The 24,769-nt window shown below is 48.7% G+C and overlaps 1 protein-coding gene across 10 annotated transcripts; it reads right to left on the reverse strand.

Moving 5' to 3' along the window:
- Positions 1-2,294: 2,294 nt before the first annotated feature.
- On the reverse strand, positions 2,295-23,919 carry LOC117096193 (uncharacterized protein C22orf42-like). Of its 10 annotated transcripts, XM_033233241.1 has the most exons (5): positions 23,326-23,919; positions 18,375-18,436; positions 17,283-17,357; positions 13,717-13,784; positions 2,295-2,420 (listed from the first exon to the last, which is right to left on the reverse strand). In XM_033233241.1, the coding sequence occupies exons 1-5, from the start codon at positions 23,504-23,506 to the stop codon at positions 2,360-2,362; spliced, it is 447 nt and encodes a 148-aa protein (XP_033089132.1). In that variant the 5' UTR covers positions 23,507-23,919; the 3' UTR covers positions 2,295-2,359. The 10 variants fall into 10 exon arrangements, 4 of the variants coding, with proteins under 4 accessions (XP_033089132.1, XP_033089135.1, XP_033089133.1 ...); XR_004442382.1 differs by lacking the exons at positions 2,295-2,420; positions 13,717-13,784; positions 23,326-23,919 and adding exons at positions 13,344-13,679; positions 17,844-17,871 and having other exon boundaries at positions 18,375-19,060; XM_033233244.1 differs by lacking the exons at positions 2,295-2,420; positions 13,717-13,784 and adding an exon at positions 13,344-13,679.
- Between the last annotated feature and the right edge of the window lie 850 nt (positions 23,920-24,769).

Here is a 24,769-nt window from a genome sequence, read left to right on the forward strand (position 1 = left end):
CATATACTCACTATTGGGATTTCTAGATAAAATGGTAGTTTCGTTTTTGGTTATATTCTAATTATAGTATGTGGTATCTGATGGTGATTTTTATTTACAGTTTTGAGATGACTAATGATGTTAAGAACCAATTCTTGGCCGGGCGCGGTGGCTCAAGCCTGTAATCCCAGCACTTTGGGAGGCCGAGACGGGCGGATCACGAGGTCAGGAGATCGAGACCATCCTGGCTAACACGGTGAAACCCCGTCTCTACTAAAAATACAAAAACTAGCCGGGCGAGGTGGCAGGCGCCTGTGGTCCCAGCTACTCGGGAGGCTGAGGCAGGAGAATGGCGTGAACCCGGGAGGCGGAGCTTGCAGTGAGCTGAGATCCGGCCACTGCACTCCAGACCGGGCGACAGAGCAAGACTCCGTCTCAAAAAAAAAAAAAATAAAAATAAAAAAAAAAAAAAAAAAAAAAAAAAAAAAAAAAAAAAAAAAAAAAGAACCAATTCTTTTTACCTGGTAGTGGATTTTTTTTTAACCTGTTACTGGATTTAATATCACTTTCTTTTCTATGACATGAGGCCCCAATTCACCCCACAGGCAAAGCTGGTCTGTCAAGAGCCCAGACAGAGGAACACATAACAGAGCAAGTCTGGGGGACCCACATGCACCTGGCAGACAGACAGAGGAGTCTCAAGAGGTCACCATTTCAATGCCCTGCCTCTGGGGTCAGAGGTGAAGGGGTCACAGTGACCAGCTGAGGCATACAGAGGTTTAAATAGGGAGAGGAGAGGTCAGCCTCTCAGAACCAAGGTCCAGAAGGAAACCCAGGCCACAGGCTGTGAGAAGTCACAGAAAAAGATCAAAACCAGCAGAAAAAAAAAAAACAAAAAAAACACTTGACAAGAGCAGGGAAGGAAGGGGAAAAAGCGACTCGCCTAGGACAGTCACCTTGGTCTGTCTGCTGAACATCAAACACTGTGACATAGGCTCATATAAAAACTACTCCCTAGGACCCCCATGCCCCCCTCCCCAGCCCCCAGCAGCAGCTGTGATGCAGGAAAGCTGAACCACTGACTCCAGCGGGCATTTGCTCGGCAGAGTGTCCACACCCCTGCCTGCCCTTCTCAGGCTGAGATGAGACAGTCAACCCCACGCATGCAATGACAGGACATCTGGAAATGCAGAGGCCCAAGCATGTCAGGATCAGGTTTTCCCTTTGACTGTGGCCCAGGAATGGGAATGGGCTCCTGGGAGGGCGTTTGCTTCCCTAAGGAGGGAAGTGGCATGGAAAGGGACAGGGATTCTCTATACTATAGGGTTGTTGCAACCCTGATCTCTTGGTGTGACCACAAAGTAAGAGCAGGGAGGCATCCTCAGGTGTCCCCAATGCCCCAGAGAAGGGACAGCTTGGCCCAGAGCCTCAGCAGCCATGGGAAGGTCCAATCTGACCACAACCATAGCTCCAGGGTTCTCCCTTCCATCCTTCCTGGTGTTGTCTTAGTTTGCGATGGGTCTCACCAGGTGTTAGTAAGAAAGTCCAGCCTCAACCTCCAGGGAGAAGTTGGAAGCAAGACTCTGTCACCCTCACAAGGTCTCGTGTCCATTTTGAGTGTCTGACCCAAAAGGGATGTGTGAGTAGCAGCCCAAGTGTGATCTCTAAATCCCGCTTCCCACTTTAAGGAACCAGTACACTCGGGGTTAATGGGCAACTTTAGATATGAAGCAGGAGAAAGTTGCGGCCAGGACAGATTGTGAATAGACAACAGAAAATCCAGGCCTACTGGGTTCTCTCAGCAGGATCCTGGGGCTACCAGAAGAGGAATAGTGGGTCATTGTCATCAGAATCAGGGAGGGCATAAGATCTGCCTGGCCTGAGCAAGATGCCATGCGGGGCTCCAGGCTACAGTGGAGTATGGAGGGAAGGAGTGACCAGGTAATGAAGGGCCTCTTTGGATGATGCCTCAGATAGATGAGAGCCTCTCCTGGAGGTTGCAAATTGAACATGAGATAAAAAATAATGAGATGGAACAGGATTTCTAATTAACAATATTTATTGAGGGTTACTTGGATGCAGGGAGAAGGGCTGGATGCCTTGGGGTGAGAGAGGAGACCCCTGCCCTGGGATCCTGCAGCTCCCAGGTCCCTGTGGATGGGGTGAGGGTCGGGGGCCTGAGCGCATTCTGCAGGGGCCACTGTCAACTCCACAGTGGTCCCTTCATGTGTGACCTGGCAGCTGTAGCTTCTGTGGGACCTCCATTGGTCAGGTATCAGACTCAGGTAGCTGCTGGCTGTGTACTTCCTGTTCTATTTGGAGGGCTTGATGGTCTCCACGCCCTGGGTGATGGCGGTGCCGTCTGCCTTCCAGGCCACCATCACGGGACCTGAGGAGAAGTCACTGATGAGACACAGCAGTGTGACCTTGTTGTCTTGGAGCTCCTCAGAGGAGGGCAGAAACAGAGTGGCTGTGTAGAGGGCCTTCTGCTATCCTGTGGGGTGTGTAGAGTGTCCTGCACTGGAACTGGGAGACCTGGCCCTGAATCCCTCAGGACAGAGGAGTCAGGTCACAAATCTCCCCAACATAGACCACACCAGAGGATCTAGGGGTCTAAATAGGGAGAGGAGTTTCTTGATAGCATTTCTGTGCCATTTTCGTGACTGGTTGTGCGTGGTGTGGTTCTTGGACTTGGCCATGTCTGCACCTTCGGGAGCCGTGCCTCCTGAAGCACCTGGAACCTGAAGGAAAAAAAAATCCTGACTCAACTCCCGGCTTTACATTTCAACCCCTTACCCAAAATGCAAGACTTTCACCCAAATGAAGCCCTGTTGAAGGCTTGGGAGTCCAAATTTGTCTCTGTCTCCCCCCGACTTTACTCTGTAGCTGCCTTGTGGGGAGACTTCCCTGTGGTCGGGCAACCACCCTGAATGACCAGTAGCCACCTTGACTCCCAACTGACCTGGAATGCAGAATGTTCCTAGCCAACTGCCCACATGACAGTTGGACTCAGATTCAGATTCGCCTTCAACTGACCAAACCAGGGTGCTGGGCAGTTAAGATCCCTTAACTGAAGAAGTGGCCTGTGGGGCTGGTGCTTGGGCAGCTCAGGGAGTGAAGCCTACAAGCTGCCAGGCTCTCAGTGCCTATTGACCAGAACAGCTGCTCGAGCAGCCTGGACTCAGGCCTGGCTGAGAAGGGGTAGTAAGTGCCCCAGCTCTGAGTGGGCGGCTCCCTGCTCCGGCGCTTCCTACCAAGACTCAGGCCCTACTCTATAAACCACAACAATGACTCCAATCTCCTGATGATTTCAGGTCCTCAGCCCCTTCAGTGGAGAAGCTGGCAGCGGTTGATATCTGAGGTTCCCCCTGCTGTTGCTCAGATGCTGATTGAGATGCTTTTGGGGATAGGCAGGAAGTTTCCTTGACCCCAGATCAATTTTTTGACATATCCTGGATTTGAATCTTTCATGATCTCTTGTTGTGTCCATGAGCCATGAGCTTGAGAAAAATACATTCCAAGTAGAGACCTCTGTTGATAGGCTGCTGGCAGGAGACCATGGGCCCGTGTTCATCTTTCCCAGGTCACACATGTGGTCACCAGCGGCCTAGGGAGAGACAGAGTCAAAGTTGGGCTTAGGAGGAGGGGTCCTGCAGTGTGGTCGGCACTTAAAATACACAATGGGCTGATTGCATGGGGATGTTACTCTAATGAGAGGAGGCAATTCAAGAAGGCAGTTGAGCTCAGTGACCCAGAGCAAAAGGAAGGTGCCTGATGGCCTGGGCTCAGATACCAGCTAGAAGCTGTGTGACCCTGGGAAAGTGACTTAACCTCTCTGTGCTCAGTTCCCTGCCATGTGATATGGAGATGTTAATGGGGCCTGCCTATTAGCATTATGTTGTGAAACTTACTCTAAGCAGATCCAGATTAAGCCTGAATAAGAATGACCTCCTAAGTGCTACAGAAGTGTTCAAACATGAAATGTCTGGAGGAATGAGGCAGACATGTAGCAATGGCTGCCTCTAGAGAGGAAGCTTGGATGGCTACAAGTCATGCAATGTGGAAGGTCAGTTTCCAGCCTTTATATGGGCAGGATGCCTTATAGCCTTTCAAGAGGATCTGCTGTCATCTCGTGACCCTCACATGAGCCCTGTGGGGTGGGTAGAGCTGGGCTGTAACTTACATTTTACAGTTGAGGGCACTGAAATTTGGAGGGGTGAAGTGACTTTCCCAGAGCCACAAAACTGAGGAGGGATGGGCCTGAGCTCAGAATGTATTTGATTTCCTGGAGATAGAGATCCCCAAGCCTAGAGTCCTCTAGATCATTCCCTGATCCCCCGAACCAGGGCTTGTCTCACTCCATTTCCCAAATCCTCTTGCCCTAAGATTGCTTTGGGGAAAGGTGATGTCCTGCAGGAGGTGTCTGGGCCAGGTTTCTGCCTCAGTATTTTAATCTCTTGCCCAAAATATGATGCACACTGACCCCAAACAAAGGTCCCTTGAAGAACCAGGCTGTCTAAATCTGTGTCACTCCTCCCCCAGCACCTTCACACCGTGAGCTGCCTCAAGGTGAGGTTTCCAGTGCTCCAGCGACTACCCTGAGTGACTAGTGGCCTGCTTGACTCCCAGCTGGCTCAGAGATCAGGACTCACAAGCCAGACACACCCACAGGACACAGCCTCACAAAGAATAGCTTCACTGCAACTGACAAAGTTATGAGCTGTGAAGGTGAATTAACTGGGGAAGAGGCCTACTGGGCTGGTGCTTGGGTGACTCAGTGACAGAAACCTACAGGCTCTCAAGATTTTATGGACTAAAGGTCTGAGCAGCTGTCTGAGCAGCCCGGACTCGGGCCTGGCTGAAAAGGTATGGTAATGGCTGCTCCAACACAGAGCGGGCGCCTTCCTGCTCACGTCCTTCCTCACCAAAGCTCAGTCTCTACAAACTCCTCTTTCCTACCTAGACCCTGTGGGTGCAGGGGCAGAGTTCATCTCCTCTTAGAGGGATCTGTCCATTGCCATAGCCTAGAGACCCCCACCCCAGGATCCTTCCTGAGGACTACCCAGGCTGCCTCCTATCTGTCACCAAATGTACACTCCACGAACCCAGTGGCACTGTCCCTCCTCACCGCTCACCCCAGGAGCACCTAAACAGCCAGTGGTCCTGTCCTCATCAACCCCATGCACATTCCACCATGAGATTTCAGTTGCTTGCTCTTCCAGACATCTCTGAATCGAGACTCTGCTGAAGATTGGCATCAGATTTTGGTAGACACACTCAGGAGCCTTTGGCCTGAGGTTCATTCCCCTTCCCCGCAGTGTTCATTGCTGAGGTGGTGTCAAGAGTCTCTTGATCTGTTAAAGGCAGCGTGGATGAGTCCCCGGACATCTACCCTCTGGAAGAGTATGTAGGAGACCTGGCATTCTTTCTACCTCAAACATTGGGTAGAAATCAGAGGAAAGCAACCTGTGCCTAAAGTTGGCTTTGTGGCAAAAAAAAATTTTTGTTCTTGCTATATTTTGTCTTTAAATCGGTGCTGATTTTACCTACGGTACGGTGCACAGATAGGAAGTGTACAGCCTTATGACTTCTATAAACATGTCTGTTGCTAACTCCCAGTTCAACACACAGAATGTCAGCAGCACCCTAGCAGTGTGCTGTGGGTGGGGATGGGAATCACACCTCACATCAGGTTTTAAGAAAGAAACTAGTTACTCCATGTATGTTCTGAGCACAAGACACATGATTAGCACAGAATGAGTGGGGCAGTATCCTCAGAAGGTGGGGGGCAGAGCAGGACAGCTGGGAGAAGCCAACAGAGGTGCGGGGTACTTTCCATAAGGAAGTCTGAGGACAGGGCCAGGAAGCCAGGAGAAACTTACCGGGATCCCTGGGCTTCTACGGAAGGACACACGACCACCGCACCAAGTGTAGTGCCCAGAACAGTCCATCAAGGCCTGCCTTTGTTTAGGCTGCTTTTTATATTTATATATTTTTTATATAAAATGTTGTAAAATAAAGCTACTAGTAGATAAAGCCTCCAGCATTAAAAATAAATATTTCTAAACACAATCCCAAATCTACCGCCTTTATCTTCCCACTTCCCCGTTTCTATTGGATTACAGCTCTCACCTCCAGTCTCATTAACCTGAAATTCCAACTTTGATGCACAGGCTTCTTAATTAGATGAGTTCAGTGAAGAGACCCCATTCCAGCAGCTTCCCAAGAGTGCGTTCTGTGCAACTGGAAATGCTCTCTCTTTGCTGTTGAATATGGTGGCCAGCGGCACATAACTCTCTGGGGCACCGGAAATGTGGCCAGTGTGACTGATGAATGGAATGTCTCATTTTAATGAACTGCACTAATTAGTTATAAACAGCACCTCCAGGTAGGGACACTCCCATGCTGGATAGTGCAGCTCTAGAGATACAAAGATGAGGAAGACATGACTCCCCTCCCCAGGTATTTCCTTGCAGAAAAGTTGGCGGTTCTGATCCAATCATTCATGTATGGGCGCTTTCTGGGCCCCTGCACAAGGGCCAGGCACTGTGTGAGGCCTGGCGACACAACAGTGAAGACAGCATGAGGGCCCAGAGGGATCCAGTCGGGGTAAGGGAGTGCACCTGCACACAGAGGGGAGGAGCAGACCCTGTCTAGACCGGATCAAAGCAGGGGCACACCCCTCACCTCCCCTGACCTGGGTCAGACCCTGGGAAAATACCTCTCCCAGTGTGAGGTCTCACAGTCTGGACAGGGTGAGGAGGGAACCTTTGCCCACTCAAGCTTGACTAGAGCCCAGCTAAAGGGTGTGTTCCTGAGACCTTCATGGGGCCTAAGACGGGCTGCCCAGGGCCGAGTGCTATGATGAGAGGAAATGCAAGGGCACAGTTCCTGCCCTCACACTAACCAGCCATGGCCAGAATTCCTCTCCCCATAAGTGGCAGGACACAGTTTGGGCCTGAGGACTCCAAGACCATTTCAGAGAAACTCTTAAATGCATGTCCTCTGGGCCGTAAAAGGGAGGAACAGAGATGACCTGAGGTTCTGGGATCAGCCTCCCTCACTTTGCTGAGCCGGCCCTGCATGGGAGCTGGTGCCCACCCCCCTGCCCAACAGCTATAGTGAGTGCAGACGCCGTGGCCAGGTGGTGCCACACAGCCTTCAGTTTTAATGTGCTTCTGAGCTGGACAATCCTTGGCTGGCACTGTCTACACAAGGGCAGTTGACAGGCAACTTCCGGAAGCAGGTGAAAGAATGTGATCCCTGCCCAGGCCCAGGGAGATCGGGCCTGGGAACCTCTCTGTGTCTGGGCTGACCTTGAGGTTGTCCCTGCTGACCTACGTCCTCCCAGTCTGGCTCAGAGGACTGGAAACCTGATTCCTGCTCTCTGCCCCTCATTAGCTTCCATGATGGGAAAAGCCTGATTTGTCACAAAGGAGGATGAAGACCCCAGCCCCCAGCTCCTGTCACAGAGCTTCAGCAGGAAGGAACCCCCTCTCCTGAGAAGTTTCAGAGATGTCCATGCTGAGCTCACTCAAGCCACAACAGCCACTCCTTGCTCTTTCCCACTTAGAAGGAGCAGAGAAATCACTGGACTCAGGATGATGATGTGATAATTATCCCGAGATTAAAATCCTGGGATTCATCTTCCCCCATCCTCATCCTTGCCTGGCCCAGGCAGTGTGTGACATCCATCTGCCACTCTGTATTTTCTCCTCTAAAGGTCGAGCCCGGAGCCCTGAGCCCTGCATTCTCCCGCAGAGCTCACTGGGTGACTGTCTCTGGGTTCTTGGAGCCCTTGGTCTTGGTGTCACTCATTTTAGCATTTGGTCTCTCACCTCAGGTTTTTTTTCTCAAGCACCGCTGGGAAACTGTGCTCTAGAGAAGAAAAATTTCTAGGAGAATCTTGATATGAGAAGCATGTTTCTGTGGAAAAAGTTACCCTTTTGCAATTGAGCGGTCTCATCTTTTTGTTTTGTGGGGAAAAATATTAAGAGCTCAATTGTAGGGCAATGGAATTCTATGAAAATACAAAGCATTTCACATGGTGTTTATGATCCCAAAGGTTCCTCAAGCCATAATTTGCCTCATTTTACCTTTGCTGAAGCCAGAATCCTGTTTCCTTGCAAAGGCCCTCAGAAGCCAGCAGGAACCTATTTCACCCAGAAGGTTTGGCAGAAACTGGAGTAAGGAGTCTTCTGTTGCACGGCCGTGTTTATCTTTCCCCACCTTGCAGTGCACAACCTACCATGTCCTCCTCCTCAGGAGGGAAGCCATGTGCCCACCCTGATGCTCTATCCCTGAAGAAGCCCCTTGTCACTTTACATAGTGTGTGTTGCCCTGCCACACAGAAGCCATGGCTGCCATAGTTGATGGGAGGCAGATTTTCCACATGGGCATGCGATTTCATATTCCTGGCAACATTTTCTTCAGTGAAACATTAGACCTCAATTGAGAAGCTAAAGGAAAATGTACCTGACTCTAGAGGCCTGGAGACCCCTGCTTTCCCAGTTTCCTGCTGGAACTCGTGGTGGTGGATGACTGCACTCGGGGCTCCCTGAAAAAGGAAGGAGCCCTGGCTAGGACTCGTTGCTTTTAACATGGGGTGAAAATTGATTTTGAGGCTTCCCGTAATAATAATGCTTTGGGGAATACGGAGAGAGGTACAGGAGTGAAGCATCCATTTGGAAAATATCCCTTGAAATGCTAAAAGTTATCTGAGGGGACAGGGGCTCTGAGATTCCTCCAGTCTCTGTCCTGGAAAGTGCCCTAGGCCAGGAAACTCAGGAACAAGGATTAAAAATCCGAATGGATGCCAAACTCATAGTAGAAGTCTAGGATCTCTCCCAGGAAGTAAAGGTGGGAAGAAAGTGCATGGGATTGGGAATCACAGGGTGAATCTAAAAGGGACTCCCTTTCCATTTGCTGGATGCGCAACTCTGCATAAGTTGTCCACATTCTCAAGCCTCTTTTTTCTCATAAGTCACCTAAGGAGTTACGGATTCTCTTCTACGATCAATCAAACTTCCACAAGAAACAGTCAGGGCCTACTTGGAAGTGAAATTATTATGAATGGAAGTTGTTGAGCCAGTAATAGGAATCCTGGCACACAGCTTTTCTTCTAGAACGTTGTGAACATTTTCCTGGATGGTGACAGTATTTTTTTCCCTTGTTTATTGATGTATACTTGTGTCAACGACAAGAGTCTCACTCTGTAAAATATTCAAGGAAGTTTATTCTGAGCCAAATATGAGTGACCAAGGCCCATGACACAGCCCGAGGAGGTCCTGAGAACGTGTATCCAAGATGGTTGGGTTATAGCTTTATTTTATTCATTTTAGGAGGATAGAAGTTATAGGCAGATATCAAATCAATACCCGTAAGGTATACATTGATTTGGTCCAGAAAGGCAGGACAGCTCAAAGTAGGGGTTTCCACCTTATAGATGGATTCAGAGGTTTTCTCATTGGCAATTGGTTGAAAGAGCTATTATCTAAAGACCTGGAATCCAGAGAAAGGAATGTCGGGGTTAACATAAGGGCTCATGGAGATTATGATTATTGTGCTGCTGAAGCCTCCAGATAGCAGGCTTCAGAGAGAATAGATGATAAACGTGTCTGATCAAACTTAAAAAGGTGCAACACTCTTAAACTCTTCTGGGTTAGGAAAAGACCTGGAAAGGGAAGGGGAGTCTCTATAGGATGTAGATTTTCCCTGCAAGAGACGGCTTTGCCAGGGCCGTTTTTAAATATGTCAGATACACTTTGGAATACTTAGATTGCTTTCAGGACCTGCTGTCTGTCATGTGATGCTATAGTAGTGTCAGGTTGGAATTTAGTATCTTATTGCTACAAAGAGGCTGTTTTTCAGTCTTAAGATTTATGTTTTAATAGTAATGCCGGTCAGTTGTGCCTGATTCCAAAGGGAGGAGGGTAAAATGAGGCACCTCTGACCCCCATCCCCAATCCCATCATGTGTCCGGAGCCCTGAGGCCCGGAATTAGCCGACCTCGGTTGCCTGATCTCCGCAAAGCGGAGACAAGATGGCACATTTCCGGGTTCTTCATTAACAACCTTTCCCGCGCGCGCCTAAACCTTTCCCGCGCGCGCCTAAACTTTTCCCGCGCGCACCTAAACTGTTTCTGCGCGCGCCAACCTTTCCCGCGCGCGCGCAAACTTTTTCCGCGCCCAGGATAATATGCAGCCTACAGCGCAGGCGCAATTCCGTGCCCGGGAAAAATACCAATTAACGGCGCATGCGCAATTGTAATTTGAGAAAACCCGGCCCTCCGTCACCGCCCCGGCCCAACCGCTTCCCCTGCCAGCCTATATAAGGCATTGCACCGCCACCATTAAACGAGACTTGATCAGGCTATTTGTCTTGCCTCCGTTTCTCCGGTTTTCTTGTCTCCTCCATTCCCACTCCCCCTTCCAGGGTCCGTGTTGACTGTCCTGCAGGTCGGGACAATCATGTCTTGAATTAATTTTTCAGGTTTACTGTTGAATGTCCTTGGCCAAGAAGGGGAATCTCTCCAGTCAGTTGAGAGGCTTAGAATTTTATTTTTGCTTTATACTTGACATACAATAAACTGCACATACTTAAAAGTGTACAATTTGATAAATTTTATCATACATCCTGAAGTGTAATAATGAATATAGCCAGTCTGTGTCTTCAGTTCTTGTCACAAGATTTTGAAACCCCTTGAAATTTCCTGCATAAGATTGCCTTTGTTATGCCAATCAGGGGGCTCAGTGTGGGCCCTGGACAGCTTATGGATGAGAGTGAAAGACCAACCACGTTATGAGAGGGTTGTTTGGGCCAACCAACCTCCAGGAAGGTGGGGGTGGGGACTAGAGACTGACTTCAGTCATATAGCCAAGTCTTTAATCAATCATGTCTACTTACAATGAAACTCCAATAAAAACCCTGAACACCAAAGCTCAGTGGAACTCCCAGGTTTGTGAACAATTGATGGGCTGAAGGGAAGACACCCTGTGACTCCCAGGAGAAAGGGTGTGGAAGCTATGCTTCTAGGACCCTGCTCCCCACCACCTTCCCCCCATACACCTTGCCCTAGGTGGGTCCTTTATAAGCAAATAGTAAATGTAGTGCTTTCCTAAGTTCTGTGAGGTATTTCTAGTGAATTATTGAGTCTTAGGGTGGCAGTGTTGGTAATCTCTGAATTCATAGTGGCCTGCACATCCGTAAAGTGCAGCTGGTATCTCAAGTAAGGGCAGTCAGGTGGAAGGTTTTGTCCTGGACTTGTAGGATCAGATACAGACTGTGTGGTGATCATCAGAACTGAATTGTAGTACACCCACCTAGAAGACAGATATGCCCAAGGGAGCCATGGTGAAGGGATTATTAATGGAGGAAGCTGACACTTGCAGGTTTGCTGTGTAAGGGAGATATAACTCTAGGGGAAACACAGACATGCACACAATCACACCACTTAAATTCACATATAGACACACCCCACTGTCCATGCACACAAACATGGCATCGAGAGGGAACACAACTGCTTGTCAAAACATGAACATAGTGCTGTGCCTAGAAAATATTTTTTTCCTGTCACACCACCAATCCTCATTCCCCTCAGAAAACTAGAGTCAGGGTGGCTCTCTAGACTAAAAGTCAGAAAGAAAGACCCCTCAGGCATATCATCTAGATTTTCCTCAGCAAAATCTGGTCCAGTGACTTTACCAGAATACGCACGATTTTTCTTTTCTTTTTTTTTGTGTGTTTTGTTTTTTCTTCTGAGACTACCTGCAATTACAGAAAAACAAACACTGTGAGAATCAGCTCATACTATGTACTGTTCATGCAGGCCTTCTTGGTGGCTTTGTAAAAACAAGATGGGAAATGGTGGTCAAGTCAAGGGACTATAAAAGCAAGAGCAGAGAAAACCTACCTGTGCCAAAGGACACACACTTTTTCTGGGGGATGTTTCTCTCACATCTATTTTGGTTGGCAAATGCAAAAATCTTAACCCAAGGGGGAAAAATTGCAACGGAGGAAAAGGCCCCCTATCAACAGCTTAGAACCTGACACTCCCAGATGTGAGTGTCCTCTTGCATTAGGGATCAGTTGGTAAGAGACTCTCCTTCCAGCCCCAAGAGGAAACTGTCACTAACATCTGTAATGTACATGATCGAGTTTTCATATCTGAATTCAACTGATAAAGAAAAAAAGATAAAGCAACACTGCTGTCTCAGACAAAGAAAGGCAATCTTAACTTGGCATTAGATGAAAAGTCATGCTGAACTTTAGTAAACCTTTCTGTTTAAGAAACCCTTTGCAGGTTTGATGCTGAACATGCTGAACATCAAACACTGTGACAGGCTCACGGACTGTTGAAATGATGGAATCCTCGGAGGGACACAGGGCATTGGCTTGGCAGAGTGTCCACACCCCTGCCTGCCCTTCTCTAGCTGAGATGGGAGAGTTGCCCTCACACACGTAATGACAGGACATCTGGAAATGCAGAGGCCCAAGGAAGTTTGTGTCTGGATCAGATTTTCCCTTTGACTGTGGCCCAGGAATGGGAATGGGCTCCTGGGAGGGCGTTTGCTTCCCTAAGGAGTGGCATGGAAAGGAACAGGAATTCTCTACACTACAGGGTTATTGTAACCCTGATCTCTTGGTGTGACCACAAAGTAAGAGCAGGAAGGCATCCTCAGGTGTCCCCAATGCCCCAGAGAAGGGGCAACTTGTCCCAGAGTCTCAGCAGCCATGGGAAGGTCCAATCTGGCCACAACACAGCTCCAGGGTTCTCCCTTCCATCCTCCCTGGTGTTGTCTTAGTTTGGGATGGGTCTTGCCACGTGTTAGTAAGAAAGTCCAGCCTCCACCTCCAGGGAGAAGTTGGAAGCAAACTCCAATCGCCCTCTCTGGGTCTCGTGTCCCTTTTGGGTGTGTTCGGGGTGTCTGACTCAAAAGGGCTGTGCGAGTAGCAGCCCGAGTGTGATCTCTAAATCCCACTTGCCACTTTAAGGAACCAGTCCACTTGGGGTTAATGACCAACTTCAGGCATGAAGCAGGAGAAAGATGCGCCCAGGACAGAATGTGAACAGAGTGCAGAAAGCCAGGTCTACTGGGTTCTCTCAGGAGGATCCTGGGGCCACCAGAAGAGGCACGGTGGGTCACTGTCATCAGAATCGGGGGCGGGGTGGGGGGGATTGCAAGATCTGCCTGGCCTGAGCAAGATGCCATGCGGGGCTCCAGGCTACAGTGGAGTATGGAGGGAAGGGGTGACCAGGTGAGGAAGGGCCTCTTTGGATGATGCCTCAGATAGATGAGAGCCTCTCCTGGAGGTTGCAAATTGAACATGAGATAAAAAATAATGAGATGGAACAGGATTTCTAGTTGACAATATTTATTGAGGGTTACTTGGATGCAGGGAGAGGGGCTGGATGCCTTGGAATGAGAGAGGAGACCCCTGCCCTGGGATCCTGCAGCTCCAGGACCCTATGGATGGGGTGAGGGTCAGGGGCCTGAGCACATTTTGCAGGGGTCTCTGTCAACTTCACAGTGCTCCTTTTATGCGTGACCTGGCTGCTGTAGCTTCTGTGGGACCTCCACTGGTCAGGCTCAGGTAGCTGCTGCCTGCGTACTGCTTGTTGTTCTATTTGGAGGGTTTTGTAGTTTCCATGCCCTGGGTGATGGGGGTGCCGTCTGCCTTCCAGGCCACCATCACAGCACCTGAGGAGAAGTCACTGATGAGACACACCAGTGTGACCTTGTTGTCTTGGAGCTCCTCAGAGGAGGGCAGAAACAGAGTGACTGTGTGGGTGGCCTTCGGCTATCCCGTGGGGCGTAGGAGGGACAGGACATGAGAGGCTGAGCTTCCACGGAGGGAGCCCTGACCTCGGTGTGTGGCAGGGGTCAGGTCCCCGGTTCCAGTGCAGGACACTTCAGATGTGAGTCACAATGTCCCCGAGGAGGGTGCCTCAGAGTGTTCCTGAAACCAATCTGCCAGTCCTGAGAACGCCAGAGCCTGGCCCCTGCCTGCTTTGAGACCCTCCTAGGCCTTGACCTGTCACACACACAGGGGACCTTCAGTCGTCTGCCCCTGCCACCTCCTCACATCCTGGCAGGGAATCTGGGATCCCTTTGCCCCCCGATCTCCTAGATCCTCTGCTGTGGTCTCTGCTGGGCATATTTGTGACCTGACTCCTCCGTTCTGAGGGATTCAGGCCTTTGCCCTTCAGGTCTCTTTTACCCAAATCTGGGTCCCGGAGCCTCCCTATGGAGTAAAGGCCTTGGAGGACCAGAGAGTTTGTCCTGGACTTCTCTTACTCTACAGGGTCTTTTCTGCTGTCCTCTCCCTGCTGCCCTCCAGCTACCTGGTCATAGGACAGGGGTCTACACTATGTACCCTGCCCCTCGTCCCCTCTGGGATTCTCATGTGGAAGGGAGCGTGTCCTGCAGACTCAGGAGCCCTGTCCTTAGATGACCCTTCCTGTAGCCTCCTGGAGTCCAGGGCCTTCCCCTCCCTCCTCCCTTCTGCAGGGTTCCTGGCTCAAGGCCTTGTCACATGGGGGCGCTGAGCCACATGAGTGAGGGAGGGAGTAGGGCCTGGTGAGTTGGGGTCTAGGGTAGCTGAGTCTCGTGAAAGCCTGTTCTTGCCTGTAGCCCTCAAGTCACATTCACCCTGCCTTGACCTAGTGTGACCTGGCCCCAATTCCTAACGGAATAGGATTCTGACACAGCCTCCATCAGACCACCAATGGATGCCCATTCTGTGATGGGGATGGCACCTTTCTCATTCGACCCAGTCCACCTGAGTCCTAACTTCACACAGGCTGGCCATGATGGCTCCAGCCATAACCATACACTAACTGTACCCTGCACCCTGTCTTTAGAATTGGATACTCTTCAAGGTTAAGATCTCAGCCCCATGATCTGTCCCTGGCCTGGCTGGTGTCAACCCTGAGCCTGATCCATTTAATCACAGTGGATCACCTGTGTGCCTTAGCCTCACCCCACATCCCAGCACTAGCGACATGAACACCAGTGTCTTGAAGGAGCATTCTAGGGCTTGCTAAGTTGGTTGGGACAGTGAATAGAATTATTGACTTTAAAGGTTATATAAAATTAACTGTTTTCCAACTGCAGGACTTGCCAGTAGCTTTTATAGCTAATGTGCATTTTAAAACTGAAAACAACACGGAAGCATTCCCTTTTCCAGCCTTTTCATGCCCCTTGGTGATGGCACAACCATAGACCCCTCACCAAATAAATGGTCCTCTAACCGAGTTCATGGATGCGACTGGGAGGTTCAGCCCTATTCCTGGTCTGGTTATGGCCTGGGCTCAAGGGTTTTCTGCCTCTAGCCCACAGCAGGGTTCCTGAAACACTCCTCATTTTTCCCTGATGCCCCTCTCAGGGCCACTATTGTATCCTCACTAGACTCCACATCCTTCCCAGGTGAGCAAGAACCGCACCCCAGGACCCACTGTCCAGGGAAAACTCCCTACTGCTCAGGCATCAGGCTCAGTTAGCTGTTGGCTGGGTACTTCTCTGACACGTCATCCCACTCTGAACCTTCCCTCCTCCTCAGCAGCCTCCACCTCCTCGGTGGCCTCTCCCGGGGCCAGCACCTCTGTGACTCCCCATACATCTGCTCCTCCACCTCGATTGCCTTTGCTGGGGCCACTGTGGGGCCCTGCTGTGCCTCCAGGCCACAGACCATATCTAAAATAGTCAAGGACAGAAGAAATAGGCAAAGGTCAGGGAACAGGCAGGCCACGGCACAGGAGGGAAGCCCTTGTAGGGACGCATATCTCATCTTCCTCGAGTGCAGTATGAAGACCCACAGGCTCCCTCCTAATACAAAGGGACAGTCCTCAGCGCCTGGCTAGGGAATGCCTCCAACCCTCCTCAGAAAACAACAGAGAGTGGGGTGAGGGGCATGGGGATCAGTATGGAGCCGCTGAGCCCTCAAGTGGGTGATGGAGGTGGTGTCACAGCTGCACAGGCCTCCCTGGGGAGCTGCAGCAATGCCACCCTCGCCTGTCTCCATAGGTCCAGGGCAGGTGGTCGCTGATTCTCTGAGCATGTCCCCTGCATCCCCTTGATCAGGAGGACAGAAGCAGCCCCTTCAGTCATGGAAATAAACACTACTCTTTTTGGCAACATTTTGAGGAATGTCTTCTCAAGGCAGCTCCCAGTTTCACAGCCTGGTCCGTAGTAAGGCTCGCCCTGGAACCTCACATGCACATTCCTGGGGAGGTCCAGGAGAAAAGCACAGGAAGGTCTCCATCACTTCTCTAGGCCGCGTTAGGGAAAATGCTTCACTGTGGGGCTTGAACATTCCTGAGATGTCCCTGTAGCACATGCTGGCCTGCCCCTTGGGGCCTGCTCACCTTGGGTCAGCTCCTAGAAATGGTTTCCCCTGGATGAGGAGGGGACAACCCCTTTGTTCAGCGTTTTTCAGTTCACCCACACCCTTGTCTCCGTTCTCAAAAGCCCATTTTATCACACCATTATCAGCTTCTGGGACCTAGAGGCTGCTGGTGGGAGTGGGGCAGCGGGGAGCCAGTCTGGAAAAGGCAATTGGTCATTCAACTGCAGCCCAAAGGCACAACTGCCACCCCAGACAGCCGAGGCTGGACAAGGGCAGTGGGACAGCCAGTAGCTAGGAGCTCACACTGTGGAGGGAGCCTGCTTGTGTTGAGACCCCAGCTCCACCCTGACTGTTTATCTACAGAGCCTGGTCAAGTTAACTGCTCAGTGTCTCAGTTTCCCTAGCTCTAAAATGGGGATAGTAATTGTAATTGTGCCTATCATAAATGGGTGTGGATTTGTCAGTGTTTAGTGCATTATACTGGAGCAAGTGCCTTGCCCATTGTGGGTACCCAGCGAGCCAATTTACACCCCCTCAGAGGACAGCCATCAACAGGCATCCGAGGGACCCTGGAGCCCTGCATCCTGCAGGTGCCTGAGGTCCTGTACCTAGGAGAAGCCACTCCCCAACCCCACAGCAGTCTATAGAGCACTGTCTGGCCAGACTACACTTCTTTGTGCAGGTGTCAGGAGGGAGCTTTGGGCCTCCCTGGGCTCTGTCCTTCCCAGGCTGGACTGTAGAGAGCCCAGGACCCTGCCTTCCTTTCAGCCAGGCCCTTTTTTCCCTCCCTACCCCAAACTCACAGCCTCCTCATCACTCTCTGCCTCAGATTCCGGACCAGTCTCATATGTCCTTTATCCCTGTTTACATCAGGGGCTGCAAGAAGCTCAGGGCACCCACCCAGTAAACTGGAATTACTTGCTTAAGTGAACTTAATGATTTAATTTCCACACAACCTTTATTTCCTGCATGCCAAATTTTGGTCCATCTCCATATTTTTGTGGTCCAGCGCTTGGGAAGGATAGCCAAACCTGCAAGGTAGAGCAGACTTCTTTAGATTCTTGGAAATGTATTATAATAAAGACAGTGGTTGACATGTTGCTGGCAGAGGACAGCAGAGAAATTAGTAGCAACTTATTCCCAGATGAAACTTTTGATCCCAGTTTTTACCGTCTGCTTTTCAAGTCTATCTGAATTAGATTTGGGTTCTAGGAGGATTTTGCAAGGTTCATTGCACTTAAAACGGACTGTTTGTGCAGGCAGATACCTTTATTTAGATGAGACAATATAGAAAAGCAGCAGATCCAAGTCACCAAGAATGGCCTGGATCAAATCCTGCTTAGAATCTGCACATGCCTGGGAGAGTGAAATGAACCCCTCTGTGCCTCAGTTCCCTATTCTGAGATGTGGGAATGTTAGTAGATCTAACAACGCTGAATCACCTACTTTAAATGGGTACATTGTTTTGCATGTCAACTACGTTTAAATAAAGCTGTTAAAGAAAAAAGAATACGTACAGAGGTGAGACTGGATGATCGACTTTCTCTGCAATAAGAGAAAAAAAAACAACAAAACAGTGATCAGGTAACTGGCCCCAAAAGAAAGCATAGAGGATGCTTGTGGAAAATGCAGTGGGTTTTTTGGGGGGAATATTTAGCAAGTGTCCATGTTGGCTGGCAAATACAAAACCATTTTTCAGGGAGAAAAGGTAGCTACTGAGAAATACACTCACTACCAAACAATTTGTAAGTGATGCCGTCCTTTGACTGCCATCAAAGGCTTTGTGGGTACTAGGCCTCAGCTAGGGCCAGTAGCCTTCAGTCGGCAGCTGGTAGTGGAAGGAGGAGGAGCTCTGACCTCATTCTCTCATGGCAGTTTTTGTGTCTCTTGGTGTTTGTGTGTGTTGTGACCAGTCGCTAGAGTCCATGACCAACTGAAGCCTGATCCATGATGGCAGTCAAAAACGATATTCACTTGATAGTCTAGAAGCCCAGAATAAACAAAAAGCAAACCAAAAAAAAATTTCCAGAGAAAGAAATACGTCTTACAAGTTCTGATTTCATATTCTCCACACCACCATGTGCAGGCTCCTGCAGATCTTCATCAGAACCTAGGAGAATATAGAGTGATGGTCAGTGCATTGGTGTTGCTGAGGAATCCCACAAGGAACCTTAGGGAAGTGGACTGGGGCTGGAGTGTATGGAGCGGGGCGGTTGAAGCATAGACTGAGCTGCTGCCGGACCATTCTCCTTGGTGTCGAAGGATTTGCTTAAGTGAACTTAATGATTTAATTTCCACATTATCTTTCTTTTCTATAGGCCAAATTTTGTTTCGTCTCCCTATTTTTGTTGTCCAGCGCTTGGGACGGGCGGCCAAATCTGCAAGGTAGAGCAGACTTCTTAGATCCTAGGAAATATATTATGATAAATACAGTGCTTGAAATGTTGCTGGCAGAGGACAGCAGAGAAATTAGTAGCAACTTATTCCCAGATGAAACTTTTGATCCCAGTTTTTACCGTCTGCTTTTCAACTCTACCTGAATTAGATTTGGGTTCTAGGAGGATTTTGCAAGGTTCATTGCACTTAAAACGGACTGTTTGTGCAGGCAGATACCTTTATTTAGATGAGACAATACAGAAAAGCAGCAGATCCAAGTCACCAAGAATGGCCTGGGATCAAATCCTACTTAGAATCTGCACATACCTGGGAGAGTGAAATGAACCCCTCTGTGCCTCAGTTCAGACCTACTAAGATCTATTGGGCTAAAAACGATGAGATACAGATAAAGGCTTAAGAAGACTCATGCTTTGCAAATGCCCAGAAGTGTTCAATCATTCAATGTCTGGAAGAATTGTCCAGATACTTGGTAGTGGTTGGATACAGAGACGGAGCGTGTATGGCTCTCAGGCAGGGGAGGGTGGAAAGTGACTTCACTGTTTCCATGGGCATGATGCTTTCCAGCTCATGAAAGAGATCTGTCATTTCCTTGATCCCCAAATTATCCACGAGGGACGGGCAGAGCAGTGGCTACAAGCCGTATTCTCCAAGTCAATGAATTAAAACTTAAGACGTTTTGAGTGGCTTGCCCAGAGTTACCACAGTGAGGCATGAAGATCTGGGGCAAAAATGTAATTGTTTCCCTGGGGACAGAGGTCCCTCAACACCCGAGTCCTCTAGATCATGCCTTGGACCCTGAACTGAGAGCTCTTCTCACAAGCTTTGTCAAATCCTGCTGCCCCAATATTTCTTTGGGATGGTTGATGCCCTGGAGAGGTGGCAGGTGGCTTACTGCATTTACTCACCTGCTCTATTATCCCTGTGTTGTCACTTTGATTAGCGTTATGTCCCATCAGACAAACACATACCTTCTCTCAGTTGCGATGCACAGTCTGAGATTTTACCTAAATCCACTCTTTCCACCCATCAGGTGATTCTCATCTGCTGGCCTGGAGGTGGCCTGCCAGGTAAGAGGACACCCAGCATACCATGGAGCTGCTGCGTGCCCCAGTCCTGTGCACACTCACGCCTTGCTTCTGCTTTCCCAGCTCTGACAATCCCAATTCTGGCTTCCAAAGCAATCCTGTAGTACTTCCCTCTCAGTTCTCAGACTTGCCTGAACTGTTCTACGTTTGAATCAATGTTGTAGTGACCATGACTGAGCTGTGACATTTGACATATCATAGTATATTGTTATCCATTGATAGATTTAACAGCATGTAACTTCATTTTTCAGACTTTTAGGAACATTTGTGGGCTAGGTGTGCTGGCTCATGGCTGTAATCCTGACATTTTTGGAGGCTAAGGCAGGAGGATTGCTTGAGGTCACAAGTTTGAGACCAGCCTGGGCAACATTGTGAGGCCTCTTCTCTACAAAATGTATTTTAAGAATTCGCCAGGTGTGGTGGTGAGCTCTTGTGTACCTAGCTCCGTGGAAGAATGATGTGGGAGGATCATTTGAGCCAAGGAGTTTGAGGCTGCGGTGAGCTATGATCATGCTACTGCACTCTAGCCTGGGTGACAAAGCAAGACCCTGTCTCTTAAAAATGAAAAGCATTACTGACTTACAAGTATCTCCATTTGATTTCTCATTATCTAATGTTACTGTTTTAATCCTGAGGCTTCACTACTTTAATAAACTAAAGGAAAGTTTTTTTTAAAAAGGTAGTATCCAAAGCAGCCCATATGCACCTTTTAATAAATCCTAGTTTTATATGCCCTATGTCTAGAATTTACATTCTTGATCTGACTCTTATTTTTTCAAACTTCAAAAAACTCAATTTATACTTAGAACCAGACTTCTCATGTAACACAAGTAAAATTCCCATATTACACCTAACTTAAACCATTGAGAGGATCAAATAATATGTAAAAGCAGTCTATATGCTACATAAGCCACAATCAATTACAAAGTAAAGCTTTCTCAAATTAACTCAAAGGTCAAAAGTAAACAGTTAACATCCTTTAGAAAACCACAAAACAATAATATTTTGAGAAAATACGCACTTCGGCTACCCACTGAAGTTAAGGAGAGAACAGTCCCATCATCAAGAATTCCCCAGCGTTGTTTTTTTGTTTGTTTTAATAATCACACATTATTCCCCCTGCTTTCTTTTGTGTATATTACTGCGTGTTCTCCCTTTTTCCTTTTCTGTGGAACCTATCTTGGGAATCACTCGGTAGCAGTAAAAAGACATCTTACCCTTGTTTACAGCTCCATAGTTCTCCTTTAGGCGGAAGTACCAGTTAATTTTAATAGACCCTTACTAGACATTTCAGTTATTTCCCATATAGAGCTACGGAAAACAGTGCGACAAGGACTTTCTGCATACGTTGTTTCATATTTATGGAGTATACCTTCAGGATAAAACGCCTCCAAGTAGGGTTTCCGGTTTAAATGTATTTGCAAGGTTGTGAGATTGTGCCAAATTCCCCTTCATGGAGTCGAGCCATTTTGCATTTTCACCACCACTATATGAATGCAACTTCCCTTACAGCCAAACCAGAGGATGTATTGCCGTGTTTTTGGAATTTCCCTCAATAGGAGAGACACTGCAGTAGAGTTGACATTTGCCTTTCTCTTATGTGTGAAGATGTGTTTAAGTATCATCTGCATTTCTTTTTCGGTGACTTGTCTATTTACCACTTTATTATCTTTTAGATTCACTTGAATCTAAAGATTCTCAAGTCAGCCTATTTCAGGTCATTATTGTTTGTCTCTTCACTGTTGACTCTCACCTGAACTACCCAACCAGCCTCCTAGCTGGTCTCCCTGCTTCCACCCTTGCCTGCATTACAGTATATTCTCACAGAGCCGCTGGTCTTTTTCTTGGAGAATTAACTGTAATCCCCAGGCTATAATCCTCCAGTGGTTTCCCATCTCAACTAAAGTCCATATTCTTTGTCAGTGCTCACTGTGTGCACAAGGCCTTAACCCATCATATTCATTTCACTCTGCTACACCCAAACTAGTGTGGCTGCTAGAGCGGTGCAGTCCATTTCACCCTTGTGTCTCTCTGTTCTTTGCCCAAAATGAGTTTGTTCCCATTTCAGGAATTCCATGCAAGATATTCTTTTCTGGAAGCCCCTCCCATCATCCTCACAAGACTCCCCCTCACATTTTTGCTTATTTTTAAAAACAAATAAGATGGGCTCTCTCTCTTGTCTGTGAAGGTGGGGTTCTTCTGTGTTATTTCAAAAACAAAGGAACGCAACAAGCTCCAAGGGACAAATAAACAGTCATGAGAGGGTACTCACAGCTTCTCATTCCACTCCCAGCTACCGACGGAAGGCTGCTGGCTCTGGCTGATGCCTAGTACCCACAAAGCCTCCTATGTCTCCTGGGTACCCGGAAGCAACCAAGTCAGGCTAGTGGCTCATGATGCCCCCTCCGCAGACCCACCCAATGGCCCACAATGCCCATCCCTGCTGCTGCCCACCTTGTGGCCACCCTGCCCGTCTATGGTGACTGCACTATTCGTCCTGGGCTGCCTGAGCTTTCCAGTCCTGAGAAAAGTGCAGCGGAGCGGGGGAGCGGGTTATTGAAAGTCACCCTGAGCAATGAACTCCATAGAAAACCCTGGTTATTGAAGTCAGTTCCATTAGCATCTCCGTTTTTCTGAGTCTGTTTCGGACTCCTTTTGTAAGTAAATGCTTCTCTCCTGTCTTACAAGTGTTAGTTTTTGTCTTTAACTTGACCGTAGCCACTCCCAGAGCCCTGGTCTCACTGTCAGTAAACAGTGATGACTGTGACTTGAATGAAAGCCTAGGACACATCACACTTTCCATTCCTTGTCTATAAAATAGGGACTAAACTGCAGCAGGGCTGAAGAGACATTCATGTCAAAGTGGGAATTTTAAAGTAATGAGAGCTCCATGGCTAAACTCCTTTGGGTAAAACCAAAACAAAAACAACTTCTTTACGGCTCTGGCTGTAACATGTCATACCTTTCGTAGTCATTTGAAGCATGTCCCCTAATTTTTTTTCCTTCTTTGTTCAAATTACAATGGGAAGAAATAAAGCAGCTTCTGACAATGGGACTTACTATTAAGAATACCATATAACCTCTTCCGTGGCACACTCTATTTTGAATTTCAGAATTCTCCACATATTTGAGTCTGACTTACCCCAGTTATTAGCTTACCTTAAGGAATGGGAGAAAAGAAACGACTGGGCCCTTAACTGGCTCGTTCACTTCGGGCCCAGACCAGCTGCATAGGTAAGGATAGAGAATGGCATGGGGACTCCAAAACTGGAGGATTTGAAATTTTACTGAGAAAAGGGAGGGACTAGACCGAAACGGCCTCCACAGAGAAGGCTCAACAACAAAGACAGAGGCAGAACCAGCCTTTGTCCCCCATGCCGAGCCCCGGGAAAGCCGGCTATGGGCAGGAGGGAGCTGGAAGCTGAGGATGTCTCTGAGGGGGAGGGACGGCAAAGGGGTGGGGGCGGTGGGGGCCAGAGAGATGCCAGAGAGCAAATGGCACCCATGGCTTCTTTACCTTTGGGGATCTTTGGGTTGCTGTGGGGATGGACCTCCGTGGCTCCCAAATCCAATTTGGCAGGCTCTGCAGCGGTGGATGCTGGTGCCATGGCTGCCACAGCCTCAGGAACCTCAGACTCATCACAGGGTCCCACGTTCAGCCTGCAGAAGTCACAGCTGAGGCCACCTCTGGGGCCCATACAAGAATTAAGTTCGTTCCCCCATAGGGCACCTTCACTACTCTTCCCTCCCGCCTGAGTCTTCAATCAAACGGACTGCACTGCTCTCGCAGCCACACTAGTTTGGGTGGTCCCCCACTTCCAGAAGTGGTGTGACCCCAGGCGGCCCGGAGCCTCAGTCCGTACTCTGCCGCCACCTCTCAAACTGGCTGGTCTATGAAGGTGGTTAACTTCTGTGTTGTTTAAAGAAGAAAGACACACACAAATACCAAGAGGCACAAAAACTGCCACGAGAGAATGAGGTCAGAGCTCCTCCTCCTTCTACTACTAGCTGCTGACTGAAGGCTGCTGGCTCTGGCTGATGCTTTGTACCCACAAAGCCTCCTATGTCACCTGGTTACCAGGAAGCAACCAAGTCAGGCTACTGGCTCACGATGCCCCCACTCGGCAGACCCACCCAATGGCTCACAATGCCCATCCCTGCTGCTGCCCACCTTGTGGCCACCCTGCCTGTCTATGATGACTGCACTATTCGTCTTGGGCTGCCTGAGCTTTCTATTCCTGAGAAAAATGCAGGTGGGTGGGGATTTTATTGGAAGTCACCCTGGGCAATGAATTCCATAGAAAACCCTGGTTACTGAAGTCAGTTCCATTAGCATCTCCGTTTTTCTGAGTCTGGCAGCTTTCATTTGCTCACCAAATGTAGTTATATATACATTTCTGACTGCTTTTGTAGGTAAATGCTCCTCTCCTGTCTTACAAGTGTTAGTTTTTGTCTGTAACTTGACCGTAGCAACTCCCAGAGCCCTGGTCCCACTCTCAGTAAAGCGTGATGACTGTGACTTGAATGAAAGCCTAGACACATCACACTTTCCCTTCCTTGTTTATAAAATAGGGACTGAACTCATCCTTCCCAGTGGACCTACCAACTCTCTTTTGTCCCTCCGTTTCTTCCATGGCAGGGATATTCAGATATTTCTTTTACTAACAATGCATAAAGCATGTTTTCCTTTTACTAAATTGAGAACCACATAGTGGGATACCACTGTCCTCATTTGATGAAGACAAATAGTCAGCGTCTGGCACGACTGACAGTGTTCCAACTGTGGCATGCTTATTTAACCCCCAGAAACCATTCCATTTTACAGATTTTACAGAATCATTGCAGAGGGAGAAGTTAATGACTTCCCCAAGTTTCCATGACTGCTCAAGATGGGGCCACAATTTAATCCTGAGTAACCTGGATCCCCATAAGCTGATCACAATTATCAGAAAGTAAAGGTA

The sequence above is a fragment of the Trachypithecus francoisi genome, unplaced genomic scaffold (assembly GCF_009764315.1).
Source record: "Trachypithecus francoisi isolate TF-2019V2 unplaced genomic scaffold, Tfra_2.0 Lachesis_group14, whole genome shotgun sequence".
In the NCBI taxonomy this organism is placed as follows: Eukaryota; Metazoa; Chordata; class Mammalia; order Primates; family Cercopithecidae; genus Trachypithecus; species Trachypithecus francoisi.

Excerpts from the sequence above, each read along its gene's own strand:
- LOC117096193 (XM_033233241.1), bottom strand. The coding sequence starts at position 23,506 with ATGGGCCCCAGAGGTGGCCTCAGCTGTGACTTCTGCAGGCTGAACGTG. Across the intron at positions 18,437-23,325 it reads CAACCCAAAGATCCCCAAAG|GTTCTGATGAAGATCTGCAG; the intron begins GTAAAGAAGCCA and ends ATATTCTCCTAG. Across the intron at positions 17,358-18,374 it reads AGAATATGAAATCAGAACTT|GTTTGGCTATCCTTCCCAAG; the intron begins GTAAGACGTATT and ends TCTACCTTGCAG.